The following is a 27,971-nucleotide window of genomic DNA, read 5'->3' as shown; positions in this document are numbered from 1 at the left end:
ATTAGTTATTTGTGGATATATTTTACCCCCCCATTTGACTATAACTTCAGTGAAGGTAGATCTGTGTCTAACTGTTTCGAGTATTTCAGGCTTTGTCATGCACATGTGTACGGTCAGCATTGAAGATGGCTGCTCTCTTGCTCTCTACCTCCCCTGCTTGACCAGTCCCTGCTTCACTCACATGACTATCCAATCCTCTTAGTTATAGGGCTTAATTAGTAACTGCCTACTTGCTTGCGCCCGGCCCCAGCTGCTGGTTTCCCTGATGGGCCAACCTGATATCAATTCCACCTGTAAATGGTAGCCTCCTTCACCCCCTCCCTTCCAAAGTAGCGAAGATTGCTGCCATGTTCTGTCCACTCTCTGCCACACACAGTGGGGTGTTGCTCCAGGACCTTGCTTCAGATGTGTAAGATCTGCTGTCCGTAATCTTTTGATGTCTCTGTTGCTGTCTCCAGGCTGTTTCTTCGGTTTCCAGGCTGGCAACTACAAAGCTTGCCGGCCTGTGGGGTGTAGCCCAACCACATGGAACCTTCCTAGACTTTTATATTCCTTTTCTCCTCCTCCTCCCCTTTCCCCTTTTCATTCCCCGCTTTTCCTCCTCTTATTTAGTAGGCAGTACAGGCAGTGACTCAAATTTTGATTTACGAATTGTTTAGGGATCTGGCTAAAATGTAGATTGACTCAGTACGTCTGCAGTTCTAACAAGCTCCCAAGTGATGCCAATGTTGCTGATGCCACTTTGGGTTGAAGGGTGTAGAAAAATGATTGAGCACAGGCTTTCCAGTCAGTGCCCTGGGTTCAAATCAAAGTTCTGGCTCTTACTAACTGTTTCATTGTGGGCAGGGTTAAACTCGCACCTCCTCTGTAAAATGAGATACTCATAGCACCTATCATGACACAAAGTTGTTGGGAGGATTAAATAAAACAATGTAAGCAGCCTGCAGTCAGGGTAGACTTTTAGTAAGAGAACAGTAACGGGTGATTACGGTGTGGGGCGGGGCGGGGCGGGGCGGGGCGGGGCGGGGCGGGGCGGGCCCAACCCGGGAGGGGCGGGGCTCTGCCAGCCCTGGAGCTTGCGCAGCCCGGCGAGTACGTGCCTCAGGTAAGGTACACGTGCGGGTCTCTTGCTCGCTCAGCTGCCTCCCTTGGCAGGTCTTCAGAGCGGGGAGCAGAGCAGACTTTTGGGGGGGGCTCGGCAGAGTTCTGGGGCGATACGAAGAACACTCGGTGTCACTGTATCCGTCCGCCGGAGGGGCGCCGGCCCGGCCCGAGTGTTTCCGGGTCGCTCAATGACCTTGGCGCGGCACCGGTGCAGTGCTGCTTGCGCTGCGCGTGTGTTGGCGCCTGGCTGGGAGCCCGGGTGGGGGCGAGAAGCTGGGTGTGGGGGGGAACCTGGGGAGCTGGCTGGAGCCGGGGCACCGGAGATGCGGAGGCCGCGAGGGGCTGAGGATCGCGGGTAGCCTCCCCGAGGCCACTCTCGGAGGCGTCGGTGGTTGCTTGGCGCTTGACCGTGGGAACCTGGAAAAAGTGCCCTTGTAATTGAACCCGGGGTCGTAGCAGGGAGACCTTGTCCCACATCTGGAGTGTGAGGAAAGACCTTGCTGTTTGAAATGTTGCCTGGAGATGCTGAGCCGCGTCGATCTCCAGCTTTGGTGCATAGACGAGGCGTTTTCGGACGCAAACATTGCACATTTGTCTTAAGCTTGTGCACCCTAAGTCAGCTTCTCAGCCCAGTGTGATGTAACCTCATGACACACAGCCCTGCTTTTCTTCGAGCCCATCAGAGGACTGCTTTATTTTAAACTTCACCTGAGTTCCATCCTTCTCCAAAATCTTGTCTAGTCTTAACTCCGTCTCTGCCCGTTAGTAACCTGTCGTGGATGGCTATGCCTTTGGTGGTCTTTATCAAATGGGTTTTATCAGTCATTATAAACACCTTTTCTGAAGTTGAGGGACTTGGAATGTAAAATGTATGTATATCCGTTTTTAAGAAAGGTAAATGCTTTACTATACAGTTACTTGGACTTTGTTTTTTGAACCCTTATCCTCTCTCCCTCCCAACAAAACAAAGCAGAATTCTACTTGGAGTCCTTACACTGTGGATCTGGCTGCAGGCAGGCTTTGTTTTGTTTTGTGTTTCACCCTTTGAACATTAAAAATAACCCCAGGAGAGCTCCCTGTACTGATCATGGCTTATTTCCTGTCAGTTATGTACAGCATAGTAGTAGACAAAGCAAAACAAGTCTCCCACTCCCTCACCGCCTCTTGGTTATGTGTAAGTTCTTTTTTAACTCCCTCCACTTCACTTCTCTTAGGTAAGAATAATAAAGTTTTAATCTTTTAGTCCCTAGGGTGATCACATTATCAAAATGAGAGAAGGGAACCTGGGGGCTGGCGGGGAGGGACACCTGGTTACAATATTAGTAGGATAATCCTACCAAAGTAGGGTATTTAATTATGCCCACCCTCAGACATTGCGAAAAGGAGTTAAAATTGAATGGAATGAGCGGGAGAGCTGGAGCTGTAGAGTATTAGAGAGGAGGTGCCACCTCACACGGAGAATGGAAAAGTGTTACAGAGCATACACAGGACAGTGTTGAAATCCTGAGTTTAAAAACCACTGTTCTCCTGTCCTTCCTGACTTTGATGGGCACAGCCAAAAGGAAAAAAAAAACAACTTGGGTTTACATTTCATATATTTAGTAAGTCATATATGCTATTTTCTTCACTTGTTATATAGCCCTTTCCTTGTTAGCTTTTGCTTTAGTGAAAGAGAATAAAGACTTAAGCCCTTCTTTCTGACTGGCTTTTATTTTAATTATAGGAAGAGAATCAAGATTTGAAGTCTAGTTTTGCCACTTACTGGGTGATGGTGGTCAGTGTTCCCCTCATGTGGTCCAGAGGCCTCTTGTATACAAGTCACTTGGAGTTGCCTGCAAAAGGGCAGATTACTGGGCACCAACCCTAGAGTTGCTGAATCAGAACCTGGGGATTGGGGAATTGCTCTCTGAGGCCCAAGAATGTGCATTTCTAACAAGCCCTTTGGGTGATGTAATTAGTTTGCAGCTTAGAATAGCAGCTCCTCAGGAACAAGAACCAGTTTATTGCTCGACTTTATATAAACTGCCCAGAACTGTGGCACATAGTTCAGTATGTTGTATAAATAAATGAAAACTTCTAGCTATAAAACATGTACAACGACTTGCAGAATAACCATACTTTTGTAGGGTACTTCATAAAGAACTTCACATATTGTGCCCATTAGATCATATCTTATTTAATTCCTAGTTCAGCTAAGAAAAAGTTTTACCCTAACTCCCACCATTCTATATTCTTAAGCAATTTAAAAATCTCAGTTCCATAAACTGTTAGTTCCTTTCACAATGCCTTCCATTTTGTCTCCGCGCTGTGCTTTCTCCAATCATGTCTTTGGTTCACTTGTGCCCCTTAGGCATGGAGGTTGAAAACTAGGAAAGTGAGACATGTCTAATACAACTAAGGATACGGTAACTTTAGGGTTTTATTTCTATATAATCATTCAAACTATGGGAATGAATTGGGAGTTATTTTTATAGAAGTGGTACTAAGCTTGTATATGCTTATTCAGGTTTACATTTATTTGTTATTGTTAAACTTAGGATGGCCCGTACTATGGATCCACTGGCAAAGAAGATCTTTAAAGGAGTTTTAGTAGCTGAACTTGTGGGCGTTTTTGGAGCATATTTTTTGTTTAAAAAGATGAACACAAGCCAAGGTAATCATAATTCAGAAATTAGTGTTTTGTAGGGGGATGTACAGTTTGCTAATGCATTTTAGGTTAAATGGCTTCTTTAGAGAAACTGCCTTTTCAGATTCAGTGTATTGATATTAGCCATTTTATAGGCACAAGGGGAAGAAGCTAGGTGTTAATTATTATAGAATAAATTACTCTTCTCCCTAAAAAAAAAAAAAAATTAATGTTTGTAGACTAGGGAAAATGTTTCATACTTCCATGGATTTTACTAATGGGGGGCATAGAGCAGTGTCCTTGGTCTGGCTTAGCACAGATGGAAAAAATCCAGCCTGCCCATTACACCTCATTGTTTGCTAAGACTGAAAAAGTAAGAGGTAGCATAGCTGAATTGTCAAGTAACCAGTTTCTCAAGCTAGCAGAGTGCTTCCTCTGCATCAATACTAGCCACTAAAAGCCTTTCCCATGCCACTGGCCATCACCAAAAGTGCTTTGTCATTTTGTGGGGGAAATTTTATATTAGCGCCTTCAACTTTTAAAATCAGAAAGTGCTACTTTCTCTTTCCCTAAAGCAGGGAATAGTAGTCCTGGGGTGGTGGCCATCTTTGAAACTTGTCATTTGCCTTCTTAACGGATGGAAGGGCATAAAAGAAAACATCCAAATGGTATTTAAAAGCAAAGTAAAGTTTAAGATCACTTCAAAAATTGGGTGTAGTGAAGTCTTATGTCTAATTCTCTAAAAAGGTAAAATGGCATCCATAAAAAGTTTATAAAATTACACAAGGGAATTTCACATTAACACTGAAAATTTGCTTTTAAATACCAGTTCAAAATAAATTACATCATATATATAGGCCAAGTTTTAAAAACTCCAAAATAACTAGGGAAGGCTACATATAAGGTTTAAGTGCAATTTACACCCTATTTAAAAAGATACAGTTCCTGGATTACCAAGGACTTTAACACAAATTTCTAATAGGATTCCTATCTTATAGACCCTAAAGCTAGCACTAAATTATGGCTCCATGTGTTAAAACAATGAATTTCTAATCATGCCTAATTTTAAGACTTTTCTTTAGATTTCAGGCAAACAATGAGCAAGAAATTCCCTTTCATCTTGGAAGGTATGTTTTTCCTTAAGTGAAATTAAGAGTACAAAACAACTTCTTCAGGTAACCTTTATAAATTGTTTCTTTATGACCAATTAAGGGCTAAATGGCTTCTTAATTTTGTGATGCCAGTTTCCAAAAATACTGTTCATTTCTATTTTCACTCCTTCTGAGAACACAGTGGAGAAAATTCTCATCCCAGTTAGCCAATGGGTGAATCCAGCTAATGAGCTGGATTCTTAATTCTTCCAGTGGGTTAAGAATGTAGACTTTGGGGCTTCCCTGGTGGCGCAGTGGTTGAGAGTCCGCCTGCCGATGCAGGGGACACGGGTTCATGCCCCGGTCCGGGAAGATCCCACATGCCGCGGAGCGGCTGGGCCCGTGAGCCATGGCCGCTGAGCCTGTGCGTCCGGAGCCTGTGCTCTGCAACGGGAGAGGCCACGACAGTGAGAGGCCCGCGTACCGCAAAAAAAAAAAAAAAAAAAGAATGTAGACTTTGGAATGAGACATATCTGAGTGTGATGGAATCAAATCCACAGCTTAAAACTTAAAACCAATCTCTGGTTTGCGAACGAGCTTTTTCTTTCTCGTCAAGTAGAGATAATGATGCCCATCTCATGAATTGTTGTAAGGATTAAACAAGATAACATTATGTAATTACTTCACACAGTATCTGGTATAAAGTAATGCTTAGTAAATAGTGTTCATTACAATGATTAGCAGAGATGCTAGAGCTTATATACAACACATGTATCCTACTGTCATCCTTTTCATTTTACCATGTAGAAATAAGGGGAAAAAAGCTTGATTTTTTTCTCAATATAGTTTAATTTTAACACTTTTACATGATTTCATAAATGACAGCTATTTCTATTTATAGTTTATTACAAATCCATTGAACACTCTGGAATGTATGGCATCAGAGAGCAAGATCAAGAAAAATGGCTGAACAGCAAAAATTAGGAGTAAGTAGAATTTTAACTTGTAATTTACTTAGAAAACACTCATTTTCTTTGCTTTTTAATTTTTTGAGTGGTTTTTGGCCTCTTCTTTCTAAAATTTTTCTTCCTCTTGATGATGCTTTTCACATCTCTGTTGTGTAACCAGTCATCGCGTTCAGCCTCCCACCTAAGCTGTTTGAGACCTTTGAGGAGGGAGAAAAAAGATAAGCACATTGTAGACTCTTGGAGGCCCCACCAAACATCCTAACAGGTACTTCCAGTCTGCCATGACCTACAGTCATTTCCCATCCACTACGCAAACCCCTCCTTGGTTGTTGCTTTCCTTCCATATTTACCGTCAAAGATTTACTATTTACAGCAAAGGAACAACTGCTTCACAGATTTTATTTCCCCTGAACACTTACTGGTGAAAGAAGAGCAGCCAGTAACTATCAATATCAGAAATAATTAAAATGCCTATATTTATAAAGTTACTTAGCAAATTCATATTATATAAAAATAGCCTGCTTCCATAAAAAAAAAAGTAACTTTTGTAGGCTGTAGTCTTTTTCTGTAGTATAAATACTTTTTAATCCCATGTGCTCTGCAGACAGAGGTGAAAAAGCCATTCTTTTCAGGTTGTGAGGAACCATTTATCCCTTCTTACTATAAAAAGGTCCTCCAGGGCTTCCCTGGTGGTGCAGTGGTTGAGAGTCCGCCTGCTGATGCAGGGGACATGGGTTCGTGCCCCGGTCCGGGAAGATCCCACATGCCGCAGAGCAGCTGGGCCCACGAGCTATGGCCGCTGAACCTGCACGTCCGGAGCCTGTGCTCCACAACGGGAGAGGCCACAACAGTGAGAGGCCCGCGTACCGCAAAAACAAAAAAAAAAACAAAAAAAACAACAAAAAAAGGTCCTCCAGAAATATTCAGATTTTCAGAAATTCTAAGTTAAAGCCTAAGTTAGTTAACCTAATTCGAAGTTAAAACCTAAATAAAAATTCAAGTTACTTACTTGCATTATCTTTGTTAGCCATGGCATTCATGCCAATGTTATCAAACTTGGATCCCATATTTTCATCCAACAGGTGGCCAAACTTTGAAAGAAAAAAGGGGGGGATGCATGTATTAGAAAACTTAAAAAACAATATCAATAGAATAGCTAAGTGCTTTAAGTAGTACATTAGCCTTACCTCTTCAGCAGATACAAATAGGTTGGAGTCATTGAAATTTCTTTTTTTTTTCCTTGGTCCTTAAAAAAAAGTATAAGTCTAGATTATTAAATTGTAAATCCGATGATTTTGGATAAATATAATCTTCAACATAGTTTTGTTAAAAAAAATATATATTTGGGTTAAAACATACAATTACAATTATCTTCTAGTATCATTAGGTAGCTGGCATTTAAAGACAGAAAAATAACTTAGAAGTTAGTATAAGGTTTTTTTTTTTTTAAGTTAATATCCTAAATAGGACTGTTCAGGTGACAACAGTGTCTTCTTGTCTTTCAGATTTGACCATCGATCAAAGTTCGTCCTATTTCACAGTATCAGGCAAGATTACAATTCTAAAGTTGACATGGATGGATTTTAGACTATTTAAGTGTAAACTCTAAGTCAGAGGTTTCGTTCTAAGAAACTGATGGAAGGTTTGTTTATTATGTGATAAATGGAGTTTTGTTTACTACTCAAAATAAACCTGTTCTTTAAAAAAAACTCCCCTATAATTCTTAACATATAAACCTTTCAAAATAGATAAGATAGTAAAATATCTATTTTTAATATTTATTACATTTTTTCTTTTCCATTATAGTTTATTACAAGACATTGAATATAGTACCCTGTGCTATACAGTAGGACCTTGTTTATCCAATTTATCCTCCTCTCCTTTGCCCTTTGGTACCACAAGTTTTTCTTCTATGCCTGTGAGTCTGTTTCTGTTTTCTAAGTAAGTTCATTAATGTTTATTACATTTTAACTCACACTATCTAAAACTATATTAACTAAAAATATTGCTTTTATCCATTTTCACTTTACCTGAAACAATACTTAAAACTCTACATCAATGTCTCTACTAGAGCCACTTTGGAATAAAATTCGTCATAAAACATTTATTGTGCTTTCTACATTTTTATCAAAAACTTAATATTGTCACCTGATACAGTACTTTTTTCCTTTTATTAGCACCGTAGAAATTACACTAAAAGACATAATGTGTTATCATATACTTTAAAAATTCCTATCTGTTTTATATATTTTTGAGGTTATAATCATTTTGTCACGGCAGATCTCATTAAAAAAGGAAAATGAAGTTAATAAAGAGCATGGGTTTTTAGATGGGTCAAATGGGAAGGATAAGAGTTGATAGAGAAAAGGAAAAAGGCAACAGGTGTCTATGGAAAATCCATGGCTTACGTATTATTGAATGGTTTAAACATGAATGAAATGATGATATAGAGCTATTTAAATGAGAGGAGTGAATTTGGGAAGAAAAAATAATTGAAGGTGGATGTGAGAAACAACGTTTTTCATATATTAAAAATATGTTTAAGACTTCTTATCCATTAGAAAAGTTAATTTCCCAAAATGATAATGAACAATAGCTTTCCCATACTCATTGCTTAGGTTTAAAAGAGACTCAATACATTTTCTTACCTTGAAATGACCCAGCAAAGTCAAAATCATTTGCACCTTTTCTCTTGCTTTTCTTACTATTGACTTTGAAGCTGACATCATCATCAAGTTCTGTTACCAAAAAAAACACCGCTGTTATTAAGCAATTTAAGAAAACAGTAGAACTGCTATAGGGCTATGATGATGAATATTGATTAACTTTTAAAAACTACAAATTACCATTACCAACATTTTAAAAAGGCAATATAACAGCTCGACAGGTATAGCACAGATAGCCTCACTGCTGATTAAAATAAAAGCCCCAAACAGAAACTCAACTGCTGATAAAACAACAACAAAAAAACCCTTCAGTTTCAAATGAGAGGAGAAAAAAGGTCCTCTTTAAATTGCTGTCTGATCTGAGTATTAATCTGAATACAGGGTAATATTAAAAAACCTTCAACAGAAAAACTAGCCTATGCTGAGGAAGAAAGCTCCAGTTTGTTTTTGTCTTATATTTTAAAAGTTTACCTGGAATGCCCTCATTTTCATCATCTAACACATCCATGAATGTTCCTCCATCTTCCTCAATTTCACTAAATTCTTTATTCATACTTCCTAAGGAAACTTCATCATCATCCAAATTACCAAGGTCCTCATCTTCTGAATCTTCATCTTCTAAGTCATCCTTAGCTCCTTTTGCTTTCTTCTTCATGTTGCTGAAGAAAAACAACAACTTGAAATGTAAAAGAGGACTTTGTTTTCTCAAGTATGTTTTGGTGACCAGCAGGGCATTAGGCTAACAGAATTCAAAGGAGAGTGACAGACAGCTCAGAGCCTTTACTTAATATACTAACGGGCATTATAAAGGTCCAAAATGAAAGAACTGTGTCCACTTCCCAAACTTCCTTCAATACCTAATACCTTTCTCCTATACAACACATATTCCTGTGCTCCACTGTTCCGAGGGACAATAATTTGAGAAATGCTGGGAAAAGTTAAAAAAAAAGAACTGAAGAAAAGTATTTTACCTAGCAAAGTCAAGGTCATCCTTTCCAGAGGTGAAACAATTATCATCTTCAAACGTGTCTGCCAGAGAACAATATACAAATTGTAAGATGTAGCAAGGAATAACAGAGTTGACATGTCTTATATTTGAATCAATCAACACATCATGATTTGGCTGTTCATGATAAGTAAACACCAAAATGATACACATTTGACACTGCTGGTGTTTTATTAATCTAAACAAACCCATGAATATGCTGACCTTAATTAAATCCCTAAACTAAATGCGTTCCAGTTAATTTTAGCTTCTTTCTACAGTTCTTTTGTGGAAAGAGGGAAAATATCAAATAAAACAATATTTAGCAATTGCAGACCTATTTACTCCATTAGAACTATTTATGTGCTTATTTTTAGTAGGTGTAATATGATATGCAACATGTGAGCTCAATGTAAGCTTATCTAATTTCCCATTTTATTTTCAGTCTAAATTCCAATAAAATTTTTCTAACTCTGTGGATTATAAAGGTAAACAAATTACCAATCATCTTTTCAAATTCCTCATCATCCACATCTTCTATACTTTCTTCATCTTCATTCCGTTTTTGTTTCAGTTTAACACTAGCAACTTTTTTATAATACCTAAAATAAAATGCATGTTATATATTTGATAGTTTTATCATAGGGCCCATTTTACTATAATCAAAGCACCTATGGCCAGTGTCACAAACAAGTGTAAAAACTGTTAACTCAGCTGGATATAAATGACTAAAATCTGTATTTATTATAGAAAAACTAGTTTTGAATTCAAAACAGTTGAAAACTTTTGAAACGTGAAGTATAGTAAATTTCAATGATTTAGGCTTGGTTCTTCATAAAAACACCTTAACTCATCTTAATTAAATGGCACCGTAAAAGGTGGTTTTAGCATCAGCACGACTGCAATGATACAAGTATTCGAATATTAGAAACTGGGGCTCTAAATGACCTGTAATCACAGTATTTTATCAGTTAGACTTTTTCTTCTATCAGGGTACAGTGAAACTTAGCATTTTGCAGATGGGATCATAGCCTCAAAATTGTTTACACAAAAAATTTTTTAAAAAAGCAAACCAGGGACTTCCCTGGTGGCGCAGTGGTTGGGAATCCACCTTCCAATGCAGGGGACACGGATTCAAGCCCTGGTCCAGGAAGATCCCACATGTCGCAGAGGAACTAAGCCTGTGCGCCACAACTACTGAGCCCGTGCACCTAGAGCCTGTGCTCTGCAATGAGAAGCCCGCACACCGCAACGAAGAGTAGCCCTCGCTGCAGCTAGAGAAAGCCCGCACACAGCCACGAAGATCCAGTGCTGCCAAAAAAAAAAAAGGAGCAAACCAAATCGAACCCAATTACCCAATCAACCAGATGAGATAATAGTTCCTTTACTATTACAAGGCATTAGTTTTAATACTAGTAGGTTTAGGACTTATCTCCATAGTAGTGCAGTGTTTTGCTAATTCTACGCAGAGCCATGTTTTGGACAAATAACTCATGAGTTACAGATTTAAGCCTGTAAGAAAATTACTAGAGTAAAAAAACTTTTTTCAAAGTCAAGGTTCTTAAAATTTATGCTAAATTATTAAAAACAAAACCCTCAAATTTACTTTTTAGTTTCATTTATACATCTCAACATTAGCAAAATGACATTTCTAAACTCCCCTCACAAAAATGGATTGACATATCGTTCGCCCTTTTCAAGATAGGCCTATGTTAAAGCATTTATGGAATCTAAAAATTTTAAATTTAACAGTTCTCCAAATGAAACAGTATTAAATATATTACCTGTAGAAAAACACTTCATCCTCTGGTATTTGACTTTCTTCTTTTGCAAGGAACTCCTTACTGTTAACTAGGAAAACAAGTTAAGAATTTTATTTAAGTAATTCTTTTTATGTTATTCAAGCTCTTAAGACTAAATACAGAATACCTATAATTCTTTAGAATCTCTCTAAAGTCTCATAATGTGAGGAAGTTGAACAGAAGGCATCTTATAAATTTATTTATTTATTTATTGGCTGTGTTGGGTCTTCATTGCTATGCACGGGCTTTCTCTAGATATAACGAGCAGGGGCTACTCTTCGTTACGGCGCGTGGGCTTCTCGCTGTGGTGGCTTCACTTGTTGCGGAGCACAGGCTCTAGACACGCAGGCTCAGTAGTTGTGGCTCATGGGCTCTAGAGCGCAGGCTCAGTAGTTGTGGCGCACAGACTTAGTTGCTCTGCGGCATGTGGGATCTTCCTGGACCAGGGCTTGAACCCGTGACCCCTGCACTGGCAGGCAGATTCTTAACCACTGCGCCACCAGGGAAGTCCCTGGACAGAAGGCATCTTATAGTGTGAAGGACAACCTCTGGAAAAGTCTGTGTGGAGGAAAACCAACATTTGAAACTTCATCGGCTACAATACATTTTGTAGCCATCAGTGCATCACAGTGAAAGAACAGGGTTCTCTTGTCCTCCAATTGCATCCAGGATCCAAATTTCAAAAGAAACAAAGACTCAAAAGAGTTCTCTTAATAATCACTTTAAACTCGTCATTTTTCACCTTGGAAAAATGACAACAATGCCTGCCATTCTGGGAATAGGAAGCAAACACAGAAGTATCCACAATTTAACTTAATACTGAGGAAAACTAAGAAACAAGAATAAGGAACTACAATATATTAGTGTTTCCTCATCAGAATAAAAATTTCAGGCTCATCTTGGTTAAAAGAGTATTTGGCTTCTGATTCCAACTCTAACTTTGGGCAAGTCCTTTTATGTCTCTGGACCTCTGTGATGTAAGTTAATTAGAAATTAAATGATTTATAAGTTGTAACTGAACCCTAGACTGTGAAAAAAGAGGAGCTGGGATCTAGTATGTAAAGAAATACCTGCTGTGAATACAAAAGCAGAATTAGAGCCACAAGATTGGTACTAAATACCTGTTGAAATAAGTTTAAAATGAGGCTCTGTGACAAAATCTGTTGTGGGTATTTCCACCAAGCCCATTAGAGAGCTTAAAATGTTCTGAGCTGTAAAAGGTAATTATATATGGGGGGTGGCGGGGGCAGTGTCACTGATAAAGCTATAGCTTTACCTATAGATGATACAAGAATGGCAAATGCTAACTGTTGAAGATGGGTGATGGTTAGGGGTGGGGTGGGGTGGGGTCCATCATATCACTTGTGTATATATGCTTTGGATATGTTTGAAATTTTCTGGAAAAAAAAAAAGGCCCAATCTCAGTAAACTTGAAAATGCGTACCAATCTTGGCAACAAAGATGGATAATATCTCTGGTGCTTAGGTTTTATTCTGATAAAGTAGAGCAAAGAATAACACAATTTATGTGTTACTGACTTGTACTGTTGTCAGGTTCAACCGTCCAGGCTTTATACTTACCAGCAAGACTACGAATATCCTTCATAAAATGTTTTCTTTTTGGCTGCATCACAACACTGTCTGTGTTTTCTGAAATGTAAAATCAAGACAGTGTAATGTAAAACCTAGTTATATATGCTCATGTTGTTTATTGAATAGTAACAGGGAAAGCCAAAAAATTCATCAAATAGAAGCGTACCTTTCCCTTTATGTGGCTTTGGATTTCGGTATACAAATCGATCCAAGAATCTCATTAGTGTGAAATCCTGTAGTGGATCCCCTGAATACTCAACATAATTTCCCTGAAAGGTAGGGGGAGGGAATTAAGAAATTATATATATACATCCAGAGAAAAAACAAGAAGAAAAGCATAAACATCTATTACATTGCTTCGAAGGCACAAATACGCAATAAAAGACCCTTCAAATATCCCTCTCATGCATGTTATTCTTTTCTTGAAGAAATTAAACACACACTCATACATATTCTACAATGCACTGCTGATTTTATGAATAGTCAAATAGTATTATGTAGGTTATCTAACCATTAACCAGGAACCAAACCCCGACTGGCAAACACGACAAAAGGGAAAGGGGAGGGCAATCTTTCTTCAGGAGCAAAGCCAGGATGTAAATAACTCTTGTGGTTTTGTAATATCCTATATTTCCATTCATCTCAGAGTGGGAAGAATTATCTGCTGCTCTGTATCAAACAAGTCATTGCACCTTTACAACAGCAGAAAAATGTACACGATTCTATCTAGTAAACACTGACTAATTATTATCTAAAACTGGATTATTTTCTTTAATTTCTTGTCTTCTGAATATTTGAGACTTACCTGAAGGATAGTCTTTGCAAAAAGGGCCACAGAGGGATGAAAATGCTCAGAAAGCTAAAAAGAAAAATGTGAAATAAGGTCAACTCCTACCACAGTTGCAGATTATTTAAGAAAATACAAAAAACTGAAACTTAAGCCGATACATCAGAAGAGTGATTCAAAATTTTGGTCTCAGGAACACTTTATATACTTAAAAATCAAGGACCTCAAGAGCTTCCGTAATTTAAGTGGGATATATCTATTGATATTTACCTTATTAGAAATTACAACAGAAAAATTTTAAACACTTATAGTTCATTTAAAATTAACAACAGGGCTTCCCTGGTGGTGCAGTGGTTAAGAATCTGCCTGCCAATGTAGGGGACACAGGTTCGAGCCCTGATCCAGGAAGATCCCACATGCTGTGGAGCAACTAAGCCCGTGCGCCGCAACTATTGAGCCTGTGGTCTAGAGCCCACGAGCCACAACTACTGAGCCAGCGTGCTGCAACCACTGAAGTCCGTGCACCTAGAGCCTGTGCTCCACAACAAGAGAAGCCACCACAATGAGAAGCCTGTGCACCTCAACAAAGAGTAGCCCCCGCTCGCCGCAACTAGAGAAAGCCCGTGCACAGCAACAAAGACCCAACGCAGCCAAAAATAAGAAAATTTTAAAAATAAAAAAAATTAACAATAAACCTATTACATATTAATATAAATGTTTTATGAAAAATTACTTTCAGAATAAATATTAGTGATAAAAGTAGCATTATTTTACAGTTTTACAAATCTATTTAATGTCTGGTTTAACATAAGAGTGGATTCTCGTATCTGCTTCTGTATTCCATGTTATTTTAGTTGAAGTATATGAAGAAAATCTGGCTTCACACAGATATATAGTTGGAAAAAAGAATTAACCAATAGTCTTTCACATAATTGTGGGTTTTTTTCCTTTGATACTATATAAAAATTGAAGATTAGTTGCAGTATGGAATCTGAAACCCTATCAATCAGCTTTTGGTACTTGCTACTTAAAATTAACTGGTCTATAGTGAATGGATCTTTTATCCATGCTTGACTTCATAACACTGTGTATTAGTCATATGGAAAATACTGACTTTGTGAGTTATGCACTTCTTCCAAATGCTGGTCACATTTCATTCAGTATCACAAAAATCACATTGTTAGTATCACCACTCCTTTCAATCAGAAAAGGTATTGAGAAACTGTTAAGCTCAAGATGGTGGTTACAGGAGTTCTAAAATTTTAACCTTTGCTTAAAAGCTTGAACTTTATCATTGACAACACATACTGTCAGCTGTTCTGATTGAAGTAACAGGTTCACGTCACTCATTTTCAAGAAAATATCTCCCAAATACCCAAGTCTGAGTGACCAGCCTGTCTGTCAGCCAGACAGCTTAGCTGCATTTCCAACAACTACACAGGCACTTTTCCTTGAGACATGAGACAACCCTCATACTTAGGTCTGCAGCAGAGTGTGTTATGTGTTCTTGTTTTATATATATACACACAGAACATTAAAAAGACATGTATGTACTTGAGTCAAGATAATAAAATCAACAGTTTTTCCTGCCTCATCATTCTTATGTGATACTGGCTTTTTTCCCCGGCTGCAAGTATATGGCAATGAAGAATGTGATGCCCATGAGTGCAGCTTGGTACTACTGTCTGTATTTGCTTTAAGGCACCAGCAGTTTTATCCATTTCTTTAATACCATCAGCGCCACTGTCAATAGTGACAAAGGCAGATAATGTCCTGGTATCACTATGAAAGTAGTTGTGACGTTGCAGACTCGCTAACAAGGTGTCAGGGACCCACAGGAGTCTGCATGGGTACACACTTGCTTTAGCAAAAAAAATCATAGAAAGCTTATTAGAAATATGCGTTCCTCTCACATATTTAAAAAGTAACTTTGCTTGCAAAAAGTTCTATTATCACAAAACCTTTCAGAGATATCTAATGCATAAAGCAAAATTTATCCATTTTACAGAGCCATTGTATGCAATAGTGTGCTTACAAAAAGCAAAATTTACTTATAGCCATGTATAACATCCTTATTTTGCATGCACATTATTTAAGATTTTCTACACGTGAATGTAGAATGTGTAAATTTAATGTTTTTCAGAGGCAACAGAAATATGGGTTATAAGGCATTACAGCCAGGTGACATACTTCAAATTGCTTTCTTCTGCCAATTAATGTCTAAATAACTAAACTCCTATATTTATCACTTATAAGAAAAATGGAAACTTCAAGGTGTTAAATCCATGGGGGCAAATATATAGCACAGTTGAATTAAGAGACAATTTGAAATTATTTTACCTTTTTGAGTTCCCAAAGACTTGTATTTTCAGCTCCACAGAACAAAGGGTTTCTACTGAATGGATCATATGTGTTTAACTGTTTGCCACCTGAGAACACAAATATAGTATTTCTCAAATGCTCTATTCCTAGCCCAAGAGGTCACTACACCCACCGGGATCAATGCTGTCACTGACAATTATTAAGTATCAGCATTTTTAGTTAGCCAGGCATCCTACCTAGAATAAAAACTCCAAGCCACCGGAATTTTTCTTGGTACCTAAGCTAGCATTTGCTATTGAGTAAATCAGGCAGCATATTTATCCCAACTACTAAAAACTCCCCTTCAAAATTTATCCCCTTTCAAATAGGTACCCACTTCTCGGTCAATTAGGTCATAAGTGTTAAGATGACAAATGACCTGAAGATGAAACAGGTCTAAATTCTTTTGGAGCTTTACAGTACACTGAATGTTTGTCATTAAATTATGCCCAGAAGTAAGTCTCACTTGGAACAGGTTTTATATTATCTTCTTCATGTTTTTAGCATCTCCGGATTAGAAAATTTAAAACAAGGAAACTTCAGAACACGCAAGGAACTGTCTACTTCACAATGCACGTGCTTGTCATCCTTCTAAAGGATTATTCCCAGTTTAGCCTTCAGGGCAACTGATGGATTCTTTTAAAAACTTCCTGGTGGCTACCATATTTCTCTTTTATACTTCACAAGCAAACTAAAGTTCAGAGAGATGAAATAATTTGAACAAGAGTCCCACAACAAGTTTGAAGAAATGGGTCTGGCACCTTTCTTGATCCTCAAGGCTAGTGTGCTTTTCTTTACAGCCTCAAATGAAAAGCCTGCATTTCTAAGATTTCTTTTGGCTCTAATAGTCTATTAATAGACTTAATTCAGTTTGTGTTTATGGAAAACATAGTTTCTATATCAAGACTGTTTTCAATCCTAAAACATTACTTTAAGGAACTACAGAGGGTAAACATGATGCTTGAACAAAGTAACCACAAGTTCCACACTATTCACAATATGTAACCAAATACCTTTGTAAATCAAACTTTGTGTACACACGTGTTGTTTTCATATATGTTCCATGCAAGAGGCCTTTACATGTACAGATAAAGATCAAGAAGCTAAAACTTATTCAAAAGTATAAACTTATTAACACTTCAGCTGAAGGAAAAGAGATCTACTGTGCATCTAACATGGCCACATTTTTCTCACTAAATCTTCACAGCTCCAAAAGGTATCTGCTTTAATTTCTAAGATTTAAATTATTTTAAAAGATGTATTTATTATCTGTAGTACTGTTCATAAGTAAGTCAATGATTCACTATATTAAAAATTTACTTCTAGGATCCTAATTATATCTGGTTATGGGTGCTCCCATCTAAAATAAAGCAATATTGAGGACTTCTAAAATGGTATAATATTAATTTCTATTAAGATTAAAGGGGAATCCAGTTCCTCGGTTTAAAAATTCAAGAAAATAATTTAAAGATTTAAGAAACTCACCTTTCAAATTATCAAAGTGCACCCAAGAAGCAGACTCTAACTTTTTGGTTTCCACATGACGTTCAGACACAGTTTCTTCCATCTCAACTTTTTTCATGGTATCTGTATCTGTTTCTTTATCTGCATCAGTGAATTTTTCTGTTTCTTCATCATCTCCTATGTCAATAAAATTTTCTTCCTCATCAAACTCCTAAAAAAAAATGGTTCAATGAATCTGGGTTAATCAATGAGAAAAGTATTCAATTACGTGAAGTAGTTTTGAAGATTTGTTTATTGCAATTCTGATGAAACGTGAAAGTTCCATCAATGGAATTTAGAATGAGAGGAGGCCACATTCTTATTCCTAAATGTAACAGAGTTAAGTTTTGAGCCAAGAATCCCTGAGACTTTGAAAGCATTCAGCCCTCAAATGAATTTTTGAGTTGTTGTAAATAACCCTACGAGGTAGGTGCTATTATGTCCATTTCACAACTGAGGAGATAGGCTTAAGAGATCTATTAGCTCTATAACTGTAACTATCTCATATAATCACATTTTAGGGTAGTTTCTTATGTGTAAAGGGGTGAAGCAACATGCCCACCTAGTAAACTGTACACCTGGGACTAAAATCCAGGTCAGTCTAATTCCAGGACTCACACTTTGCTCCAGAGAACTAAGTAAGTTATTGTCACTGAAGCAAAGAAGAAAAATACCAAATATATTTCAGAACCCACTCAATTTAAAAAGCAATTGTAAAATATACCGGAGGATCATCTAGTTGACTTCTTAAACCTGGTTTTGCTTTAAGGATCTCAGACACGAGATATAAAGCTCCACATATGAATGGCGGCATCTGTTCACATGTAACTTGAAGTAACCTCTTCACAAAAGCCTTCACCCTCCGCAACACGATGTCAGCTTTCAGAGACTTGTAGACAAGGTTAAGAAACATGGCTTGCTTAGAACACAACATTAACCCCGGATCCAGCATCTTCCTGCAAAACAGAAACGAGATTGTGTGTATTTATAAAACATCCCCATACCCAGCAACTACTAGAGGCAACTACTAACCTCATCTTAGTCAGGAATAACCTTGCTGCTTATTTTAGAACAAGAGACCATTTCTGCCCTAAGATGGAAGATGGAAGTCAATGACCAGAATAGAAAGAGTGATGGTAGTACCAGGGGGAAGAAAAGCCACAGAAGCACGACTTTCTTTTTTGTGTGTGGTTTCTTTTCTCTTTTCCAAGTGGTTTTCTATTCTCTAGACCAACAGGGCACAGCCCTAACAGTATAACTTTTCATATAGATAAAGAACTGCACATGGAAGGCTAATCCAAAACCAAACAGTGAAAACTGACCTATGAAAGCAGTCAACTAGACCAGGGTTCTTATCCTTGCATCACTACCTACTAGCTGGGGGACCAGAGGCTGCCTCCACATAGCTCTAGTGAAGACTGTACATGTATAGTAGAAAACTGAATTGTGAGAATCTCTTGTTCAATGTACTACCTGTGTAAATCCTTCCTATACACTATTCTGTGCCCAGAATGCTATTCTCCAACTGTCTGCACATCCATAGGTTCCTCCATTATTCTCTATCTCAGTCCCACGTTTATCTTTATAGTTTAACACCTTTTGTTTCCTTTCTCTTTTTCCCCCAAAGTCCAATGGAACAGGGACTGTGCCTGTGTTATTCACTGTTGTAACCCCAGTGCCTGGCACTTAATAAGCACTCAATATTTGTTGAATGAGTAAGTGGTTCATTCCATGGCAAGTGCTTGTTCAATATCTCTCATGACTGAGGACTGCTCACTCTCACTCTAGGAGCACAATCCAATTTTGGACAACTCACTTTTGCCAGAAAACATCTTCTTTATCCACAGCTGAAATTTGCTCCTGTGTAATTTCCAACCATTAATTTTACTACTGCCTTCTGAAGCAACACAAGCAACAAGAGCAAAGTAAACAAGTGGGACTACATAAAACTTAAAAGCCTTCTGCACAACAAGGGAAACCATCAACAAAATGAAAAGGCAACATATGGAATGGAAGAAAATATTTGCAAACCATGTATCTGATAAATGGTTAATATAAAAAATATATTAGGAACCTCATACAATAGCAAAAAACTCCCAAATAATCCAATTTAAAAATGGGCAAAGGACCTGAATAGACGTTTTTCCAAAGACGACACACAAATGGCCAAAAGGTACGTGAAAAGGCTCTCAACACTACTAATCATCAGGGAAATGGAAATCAAAATCACGTCGAGATATCAACTCACACCTATTAGGATGGCTATTATAAAAAAGACAGGAGTTAACAAACATTGACAAGGATGTGGAAAAAATGGAACCCTTGTACACTGTTGGTAGGAATATAAATTGCTACAGCCATTATGGATAACAGTATGGCAGCTCCTCAACAAATTAAAAATAAAACTATCATATGACCCAGCAATGCCACTTCAGGGCATATATCCAAAGGAAATGAAATCAGTATCTCAAAGAGCTATCTGCACTCCCACATTCACTGCATTATTCACAATAGCCAAAGTATGGAAACAACCTATGTGTGTGTCAACAGATGTATGGGTAATGAAGATGTGGTATATACACACAATGGATTATTATTCAGCCACAAGAAAGAAGGAAGCCCTTTTTGTGACATGTATGAACGTGGAGGACATTATGCATAGTAAAAAAAGAGAAAGACAACTACTCTAATGTCATGTATATGTAGAATCTTAAAAAAAAATCAAATTCATAGAAACAGGGAACAGATTGGTAGGGGGTGGGGGAATGGGGAGATGTTGGTCAAAGGGTGTAAGCATTCAGTTGCATGGTGAATATAGTTAATAATACTGTATCGAGTACTTGAAATTTGCTGAGAATACATCTTAGGCATTCTCAACCCCTCCCCCCAGTAGTTAACTATGTATGTGAGGTGATCGATGTGTTAATTAACTTGATTATGGTAATCATCACAATGGATACATGTATCAAATCTTCATGTTGTATGCTTTAAATATATACAATTTTATAGGTCAACAAACTGGTTAAAAAACCCACAACAAAATAACCTAATTATATTTTTACACGACAGCCTTTCAAATACTTGACCATTTACTATAGCTATTATTTGTCCTTCTCTCCCCCAAAGTCTCTCTTCTGCAGGCTACTGAGATATTATCTCATACAATAATTTTTAAATTCTCTCTTTATCCTGTTTGCTGAATCCTAGAGATGCTCCAAATGGTCTGGACCCCCAGACATTAGGACACCCAGAATTAATACAATCCTCCAGATAACCACTCCAAAAGTGGAATCAATCCTTTTGTTCTAAGCACTTTAATTTTTTTCTACTAACACAAGAAATGAAAATATTTAACCTTGTGAGGCATTTTCATATTGCTCACATATCTAGTTTTCCCCATTTGTCAGTTCCACAATTCTAGTACCTATTGGTGATATTCTGAGAAAGTCTATGTTATTCATATAATCTTTGCTATTCCACTTTCTCTCTTCTCATTTGAATTTTCAACATTGCCATCCATTTTGGCACTCATTTTAAATCGTAAGTTCCATTACGCACCAAGAGAAAAACTTGAGAATTTAGATGGTTGTTGTCTCCACCATTTGTCCCAGAATATGTTCCTGGAGTTTTTGATAAATCACGTTTTTGTAAACCAAATCACTTCTTCATTTCTTTTACCCCTCAACTAATATCAGGGAATTTTTATTTAAAGGATTTTTAATAAAACCAAGAGAAAATAAATACTTTAAAAAGGCTTAGAAGCCCTTTGAGGGAATCCATCTGTGAGAGCTCTTGACAAACAGTAATTTAAAGAGTTTAGGAATGTACTCCTCAGAGATGTTAGACTGTTGTGTTAAACTCTGAGATGTTAAACGGATATTAGAAATATGTTTTCCAATAGATTCCACACACTTTCTAAAAATTAGAAATTCTTATGACCCTCAAAAGTTACCAAAAAACCTAATCCTAAAACCTCTACATTTTCAGCCTTGGAAGTCTTTCCAAACTAAAAAAAGTTTTAAAGTATTTATTACTTTATTTTTATTTATTTATTTTTTGCAGTACGCGGGCCTCTCGCTGTTGTGGCCTCTCCTGTTGCGGAGCAGAGGCTCCGGACGCGCAGGCTCAGCGGCCATGGCTCACGGGCCCAGCCGCTCCGCGGCACGTGGGATCTTCGCGGACCGGGGCACAAACCCGTGTCCCCTGCATCTGCAGGCGGACTCTCAACCACTGCGCCACCAGGGAAGCCCCTGCTTTATTTAAAAAAAAAAATTAAAACATTTCTTTTTGGCCACAGTGTGTGACTTGCGGGATTCTTAGTTCCCCAACCAGGGACTGAACCCAGGCCACGGCAGTGAAAGCGTCAAGTCCTAACCACTGGACTGCCAGGGAATTAGGGTTACGGTACTTTAAAAGACTGTAGACTCTTAAGAGTTGTGGAAAGGCCTCTGAGATTCTTTTTAGTGTATCAGTGCAATCAGGGCCATGAAACACCATGAACTCCAAGTCAGTAGGCCTGGATTTGCCACCTAACTTGGCCTCATACTGTCTGTGAGACCTTGCACAAATTATTGTACCTCACAGGCTGGAGAGCTGTTAAGAGGATTAAATTTAAGAAATGTATGTGAGTAGTAATAATAATAATGATGATGATAATGGTAGCAGCCAGCACTTACAGAGCACTTACTATGTTGTTGGGCATTGTTAAATTCATACCATACACTGACAATGACATGGGTTTCCAAATACATTAACTCCTTAATCTTATTAAAATCCCAGTTCTGTCATTTTTTAGCTGTGTAACTGTGGGGAAGTTTCGTAATCTTCATAATAACCCTACGGGATAGGTGCTTCCCTTGACATTTTATAGATGAATAAAAGCACAGTAAAATGGGATTGATCATGTTTACCAATATGGTTTTAATGAGGATTAAGTAATTTGTCCAAAGTTACACAGCAAGCTAATGGCTGGTATTCAAATCCAGGTCATGTAGCTTAGGTCCAAGATATTAACCACTATGTTACGTTTCTCACAAGATAGATGTATGTAAAATTAGAAAAACGAATTAGAGGGAAATACATAGCTTGGTGTACTTCAACAGTTCCCAAGTGTACAAACTGTTCAAAATATCAGCCCTCAGTGGGTGCACTGCAGGACAGTTGCAAAATTCAGTAAATCTAGTACCAAAGTCTTAATCCCAATATTTAAGAAAAATTCCAAAACTGCAACCCCCAACCCTCCTATCTAAAAACATTCTTGTTTACCATTTGTCCTCCGCAATTTGAACGAAAGTGCCTCTAGAGGTGCGAATTTCGTTCACTGTGCTATATCCCGAGTTCTGGAATAGTGCCCAGCACATAGTTGACACTCAAAAAATTCTTGTTGAATGAATGACTAAATGGCTGTGTGAAGGACAGGAGGAAAGAAATACAGGACCGAGGATGGGGACTTCTCAAAATAAAAAATAATAAATGACGTATTCAAAACATATAATACAGATGCCCAACAGGGAACCAAAGATTAAATGACTCAAAGTTGGTGAATAGCAAGTTGCTGAGAGGGGCCAAAGATCCTACTTTCTAAGTCTTTCTATTGCCCCACAGAGGGGCACTGCGTTATATTAGACCACATTACTTCTCATTCACACACTGGAATAGTAGGTACTTACCGATATAATGCTGCATAATATCGATCTGATATCGTCTGCTGAGAATTCATTACTTGGAAGAGCAACATTAAAGCCTGCACACTGGTATTAAAATTCACCATATGCAGCACTTTGAACAGCGTGTCAACCTGCTCCCTCACTTTGTCATCACCAGTCTGGGCATAGGGATATGCCCTATTCACTCCTGTTAAAAGGGCACTGAGCATTTTTGACTCAATATCTTTTTTCTTGATACAAGTCCGAAAAAAACAAAAATAAAGAGTTATTAGTTTGTTAGCTAATTCACTTTCTTCATGGGAGAGGGCCATTTGATTTAAAAAGCAAATTGCATAATACTGGGCTTTGGAGCTGATATTTGAACGGAAAAGCAGTCTTTCTACTTCACTACACACAACTCCTTTCATATTGGGATGTTTACAAAGCAATGTCTCCAATAGATGGGAGGCTTTGGTGGCTATTCTGTTCTGAGGATCTCCCAGTTTATTTACCACCTGCACAAGAAGGGCCTTTTCTTCCTCGGGTTTGTTACAAAGTAGCTCATGAGCCACTACAAGGGCTCGAATTTTGGTGGTTACTAATGAATCATGACTTAAAGTGTCTAAGACTTGCACAAATTCAGCCACTAAGTGTTTCAGCTGGTGTTCAAAATACCATAATATGAGTCTTCTATCTCTTGAGTCCTTGTTGCCACTGGACAACTGTTCTAGTTTGTTGAAAGGATGCTGGCTGAAAATCCGTAGCTTTCGACTGTCTGGCAAAAGGTCTGTAATGAGTAACTCTTTGAAAGTATCCAAAGCCATGAGGCACTGCTGTTTGCTGCCCTTCTTTTTAACAAGGTTCAGGAGAGTTTCTACAAACTGGAGTGTGTGAATAGCATCATCCTGAATAAGAAGAATCATGGCTGCCATTCTGTCACCTAGCGTCCCTGATGACACAATTGCCTTCATCCAGGTATTAGAGGCTCCCTTTTGATTATTTGTCTTATTTTTGAATAAGTTGATTTCATGTTCATACAATTTCTGAGCCAAGGTTTTGTACTTAGACACAACATCCTGAGGCTGGGGTCCCAAAGAGTATTCATTGCTATACTCCAGATCATACCATTTGCCTCCAGACTTAAGTAACAATGTCCGTCTCTCAAAAAATTCAAAGATATCCTGTTGCTTATCTCTCTTTGCTTTTGTTATGGCACTGCTGTTCTCATCAGAATGTTGTTCTGGCCTCTTCTTATTTTTCACCTTACTTTCACTTCCTACTGTATTTTGCTTTTTATTATCTACTTTAGATACTCTTGCTTCTTTTTTGCTGCCTTCTTGTTTTTTAGCTGGTTGATCTTCTTCAATTAAGAAAGCTTTTGTATACTTGGCTAAACTAAGATTCTTAATAAATGCTTCCAATTCACCCTGCTGAAGATCATCAATTGCTCCTTTTTTGCCTCCATCCACCACTTCCTCATTCTCATCCAAAGCAGTCAGCATAAGGTAATCTTGCTGCATAAAAATATAAGTTAAAAATAAGTTACAAATCCAACAGTTTAGTTAAAACCTCAAAAGTTAGTTTGATACCTATATCCTTGAAATCAATTATCCATGAAATTGAGTTATCACAGTATTGCCTAGGCTCCCACCTACACCCAAAGTACTTACTTGATAGATCAAAGATTTAAATGTGAAAAATAAAACCATAAAGTAATAGGAGAAAGCACAGCATAATTAAAAAAATAATTCCAGGGACTTCCCTGGCGGTCCAGTGGTTAAGATTTCGCCTTCCAATGCAGGGGGTGTGGGTTCAATCTGCTGGTTGGGGAGCTAAGATCTCACATGCCTTGTGGCCAAAAAAACCCCAAAACATAAAACAGAAGCAATATTGTGACAAATTCAATAAAGACTTTAAAAATGGTCTGTACCAAAAATAACTTTAAAAAATAAAAATAAAATAAAATTTTTTAATTAAAAAAATAATAAAAAAATAATTCCAGAGTAGGGAAAAATCTTTCCAAATGTGACATAAAACTCAGGGTCCATAAAGAAAAGAATGGATATATTTATCATTCTCTTACACACAAAACATATACAAAAACTGAAAGACAAATAATAAGCTGGAAAAAACAACTGGCAACTCATATCAAAGTAATTTGGCTTAATATGTAATATAAAAGTTCCTATGCATCAGTTAAGGAAGTGACAAACCAACAGAAAGATGTGCAAAGGATATAAACAAACGGTTCATAGAAAAAAAAAGTGGTTCTTTAAAAATGTGAAAAGATGCTCAACCTCACTGACATTTAAAGAAGTCCAAATCAGAACCACAATGATACATCTATTTTTTAATCTGCCAGAGAAGCAAAGATAAAATTAAGACAGGTGGTGTTGGGGAAAGGGTGGAGGAAAAGGCACTTTCCTAAATGGTTGATGGAAGTATAAACTGGCACAACTTCTATGGAGAACAATTTGTCAACTTCAGTCAAAATACAAGACACATCCTTTGACCCAGCAGTTCCATTTCTATAAATTTAGGTTATGCATACACTTACAAATGCGGAAAAAGATATATATGTTCAAGGTTATTTACTGAAGCATTATTTAAAATAGCAAAAGACTGGCAACTTAAATATCCACAATAAATGGCTAGTTAGATAAATTAAGAAAATGATGTTATGGGCATAAAACCAAAGACAGAACTTTATACTGATGTGCAGGGATCTCTAATAAAACAGTAAGAAAAAAAAGACTTAAAATATTATATAGTATGGTACCTTTTGTGTAAAAAATAACAAACATAGGTGTGTGTGTATATTTGCTTGGAAGATATAGAAGACACAAAAATAATTGCTTCCTGGAAGGGAAACTGCATGGCTGGAGATAAAAGTGGGAAAGATTTTTCATCATGCACCCCCCTCCTTTAAACAAAACAAAACAAAGCAAAAACCAAAACAAACCTTTTTGTAACATGTGCATATATTATGTACTCAAAAATTAAATACAAGGGAGACGCAAGAGGGAAGAGATATGGGAACATATGTATATGTATAACTGATTCACTTTGTTATAAAGCAGAAACCAACACACCATTGTAAAGCAATTATACTCCAATAAAGATGTAAATAAATAAATACAACCCAAGTACAGAGCAAACTGAATCTGCCCCAGTAAGTTGCATTTCTTCTGCCTCTAATCGCTCATCCTCCCCCTCCCCATGTTGCCCAGAAAGTCTAGTCTGAAAACAAAACATTTAATAAAAAGCAAAGCTCTGTCACATATTTGCTACAAATCTTCTAAGGTTTCCCATCAAATTCAGAACATAAGCCCATCTTCTTACCTCTCTGACCTCATTTCTTTTTTTTTTAAACATCTTTATTGGAGTATAATTGCTTTACAATGTTGTGTTAGTTTCTACTGTATAACAAAGTAAATCAGCTATACATATACATATATCCCCATATCTCCTCCCTCTTGCATCTCCCTCCCACCCTCCCTATCCCACCCCTCTAGGTGGTCGCAAAGCACTGAGCTGATCTCCCTGTGCTATGTGGCTGCTTCCCACTATCTATTTTACATTTGGTAGTGTATATATGTCAATGCTACTCTCTTACTTCGTCCCAGCTTACCCTTCCCCCTCCCCGTGTCCTCAAGTCCATTCTCTACATCTGCGTCTTTATTCCTGTCCTGCATCTAGGTTCATCAGAACCATTTTATTTTTTTAGATTCCATATATATGTTTTAGCATATGGTATTTGTTTTTCTCCTTCTGACTTACTTCACTATGTATGACAGACTCTAGGTCCATCCACCTCATTACAAATAACTCAATTTCGTTTTTTCATGGCTGAGTAACATTCCATTGTATATATGTGCCACATCTTCTTTATCCATTTATCTGTCGATGGACACTTAGGTTGCTTCCACGTCTGACCTCATTTCTTACTGCTCTCCTCTCACCTCACTTGCACTATTTTTATTGTTCCTGGAACTACAAAACCAAAAAGGCTCACTCCCTTCTTTCCTCCAATTTTCTGCTCGAAAACTCGGGGATGGGTCCCCCGATCACCTCGTTTAAAACTGTAACGCCTCTTCCATTTATTATCCTCCCTCCCCGTTTTAATTTTCTCCACTCAGCGTCTGATATACAATGTATTCCAAAGTTTGGTTACTGTTTCTTTGCCTTAATTAGGATGTAAATTCCAAGAGCGCAGAGAGCTTCTTGGGCGTAAACTGAGCGTGTGGGTGTACTTTGTGAGAATAGAAGTTAAATTCCAATACCAGTGGGGCTCCAAACACTGATACCACGAGGTCAGGACCAAAAAAAAGGTCAGTCCTCTCCGACCTGATGGAGTGCCAGTTATACTACGTCAATAAAATGAGATGACGCCTACATCCTAAGAAAAGACACGGCATAAAAACGTTCAATTCTAAACGACTTTTCTCTTGCAAAGAGCAATGGGAAAGAAATGCGGGAAGCGCACCGAGCACATTTCGAAACTGGGATCTGGGTCCACGACGCCCTCCCACTCTGCAGCTCGGGGGTTGCCGCGCCACTTGCCCGCGCCACTCGCGGGACCACTCCACGCGCCTATGTCTCCCTTCTCCTGGAGTCCAAGGCCATTACCTTGGTGCCTCCGAGCCGTAAAACCTCCTGCAGGGAGAACCCATCATCGGCTTCATCGTTAGCATCCTCGTCGTCCTCGTCCGGATCTTCCACCGCTTCCGCCGCGAGCCAGGGCCGCTTGGCGTGGAACTCCAAAGGTTTCTTAGCAGCCGCCATGGCAAGCAGAGCTCACGCGCACGGCCCAAAGTTTCCTTCCGCTTGGCCGGGTGACG

At 38.1% G+C, this 27,971-nt stretch overlaps 2 protein-coding genes across 3 annotated transcripts; one reads left to right on the top strand and one right to left on the bottom strand.

Annotated features, from left to right (window-relative positions):
* Positions 1-1,035: 1,035 nt before the first annotated feature.
* On the top strand, positions 1,036-7,896 carry CEBPZOS (CEBPZ opposite strand). The gene is made up of 5 exons (XM_033419271.2): positions 1,036-1,105; positions 3,642-3,757; positions 4,813-4,857; positions 5,723-5,807; positions 7,295-7,896. The coding sequence occupies exons 2-4, from the start codon at positions 3,643-3,645 to the stop codon at positions 5,803-5,805; spliced, it is 243 nt and encodes an 80-aa protein (XP_033275162.1). The 5' UTR covers positions 1,036-1,105; position 3,642; the 3' UTR covers positions 5,806-5,807; positions 7,295-7,896.
* Positions 5,801-27,961, bottom strand: CEBPZ (CCAAT enhancer binding protein zeta). 2 transcript variants are annotated; one of them, XM_004265051.4, is made up of 16 exons: positions 27,760-27,958; positions 23,155-24,644; positions 18,210-18,441; positions 17,468-17,657; positions 15,962-16,050; positions 13,640-13,693; positions 13,001-13,103; positions 12,823-12,891; positions 11,225-11,291; positions 9,942-10,042; positions 9,427-9,484; positions 8,927-9,114; positions 8,438-8,527; positions 6,977-7,035; positions 6,799-6,880; positions 5,801-5,986 (listed from the first exon to the last, which is right to left on the bottom strand). In XM_004265051.4, exons 1-16 carry the CDS (start codon positions 27,913-27,915, stop codon positions 5,847-5,849), a joined length of 3,168 nt encoding a protein of 1,055 aa, XP_004265099.1. In that variant the 5' UTR covers positions 27,916-27,958; the 3' UTR covers positions 5,801-5,846. The 2 variants fall into 2 exon arrangements, with proteins under 2 accessions (XP_004265099.1, XP_049552390.1); XM_049696433.1 differs by lacking the exons at positions 5,801-5,986; positions 6,799-6,880; positions 6,977-7,035; ... (1 more) ...; positions 8,927-9,114; positions 9,427-9,484 and having other exon boundaries at positions 9,942-10,952; positions 27,760-27,961.
* Between the last annotated feature and the right edge of the window lie 10 nt (positions 27,962-27,971).

Source organism: Orcinus orca, chromosome 13 (assembly GCF_937001465.1).
Source record: "Orcinus orca chromosome 13, mOrcOrc1.1, whole genome shotgun sequence".
In the NCBI taxonomy this organism is placed as follows: Eukaryota; Metazoa; Chordata; class Mammalia; order Artiodactyla; family Delphinidae; genus Orcinus; species Orcinus orca.
This window is presented reverse-complemented; position numbering and strand designations above follow the sequence as displayed.

What these genes read in the sequence shown, in the direction of transcription:
- CEBPZ (XM_004265051.4), bottom strand. Translation starts at nt 27,915, where the DNA reads ATGGCGGCTGCTAAGAAACCTTTGGAGTTCCACGCCAAGCGGCCCTGG. An exon ending in GTCTTTGGGAACTCAAAAAG is followed by an intron (nt 13,694 to 15,961) that starts GTAAAATAATTT and finishes TTTTCTTTTTAG; the next exon opens with CTTTCTGAGCATTTTCATCC. An exon ending in GGCTAACAAAGATAATGCAA is followed by an intron (nt 5,987 to 6,798) that starts GTAAGTAACTTG and finishes CCCTCCTCAAAG; the next exon opens with GTCTCAAACAGCTTAGGTGG.
- CEBPZOS (XM_033419271.2), top strand. Translation starts at nt 3,643, where the DNA reads ATGGCCCGTACTATGGATCCACTGGCAAAGAAGATCTTTAAAGGAGTT. An exon ending in AAAGATGAACACAAGCCAAG is followed by an intron (nt 3,758 to 4,812) that starts GTAATCATAATT and finishes ACTTTTCTTTAG; the next exon opens with ATTTCAGGCAAACAATGAGC. An exon ending in ATTCCCTTTCATCTTGGAAG is followed by an intron (nt 4,858 to 5,722) that starts GTATGTTTTTCC and finishes TTCTATTTATAG; the next exon opens with TTTATTACAAATCCATTGAA.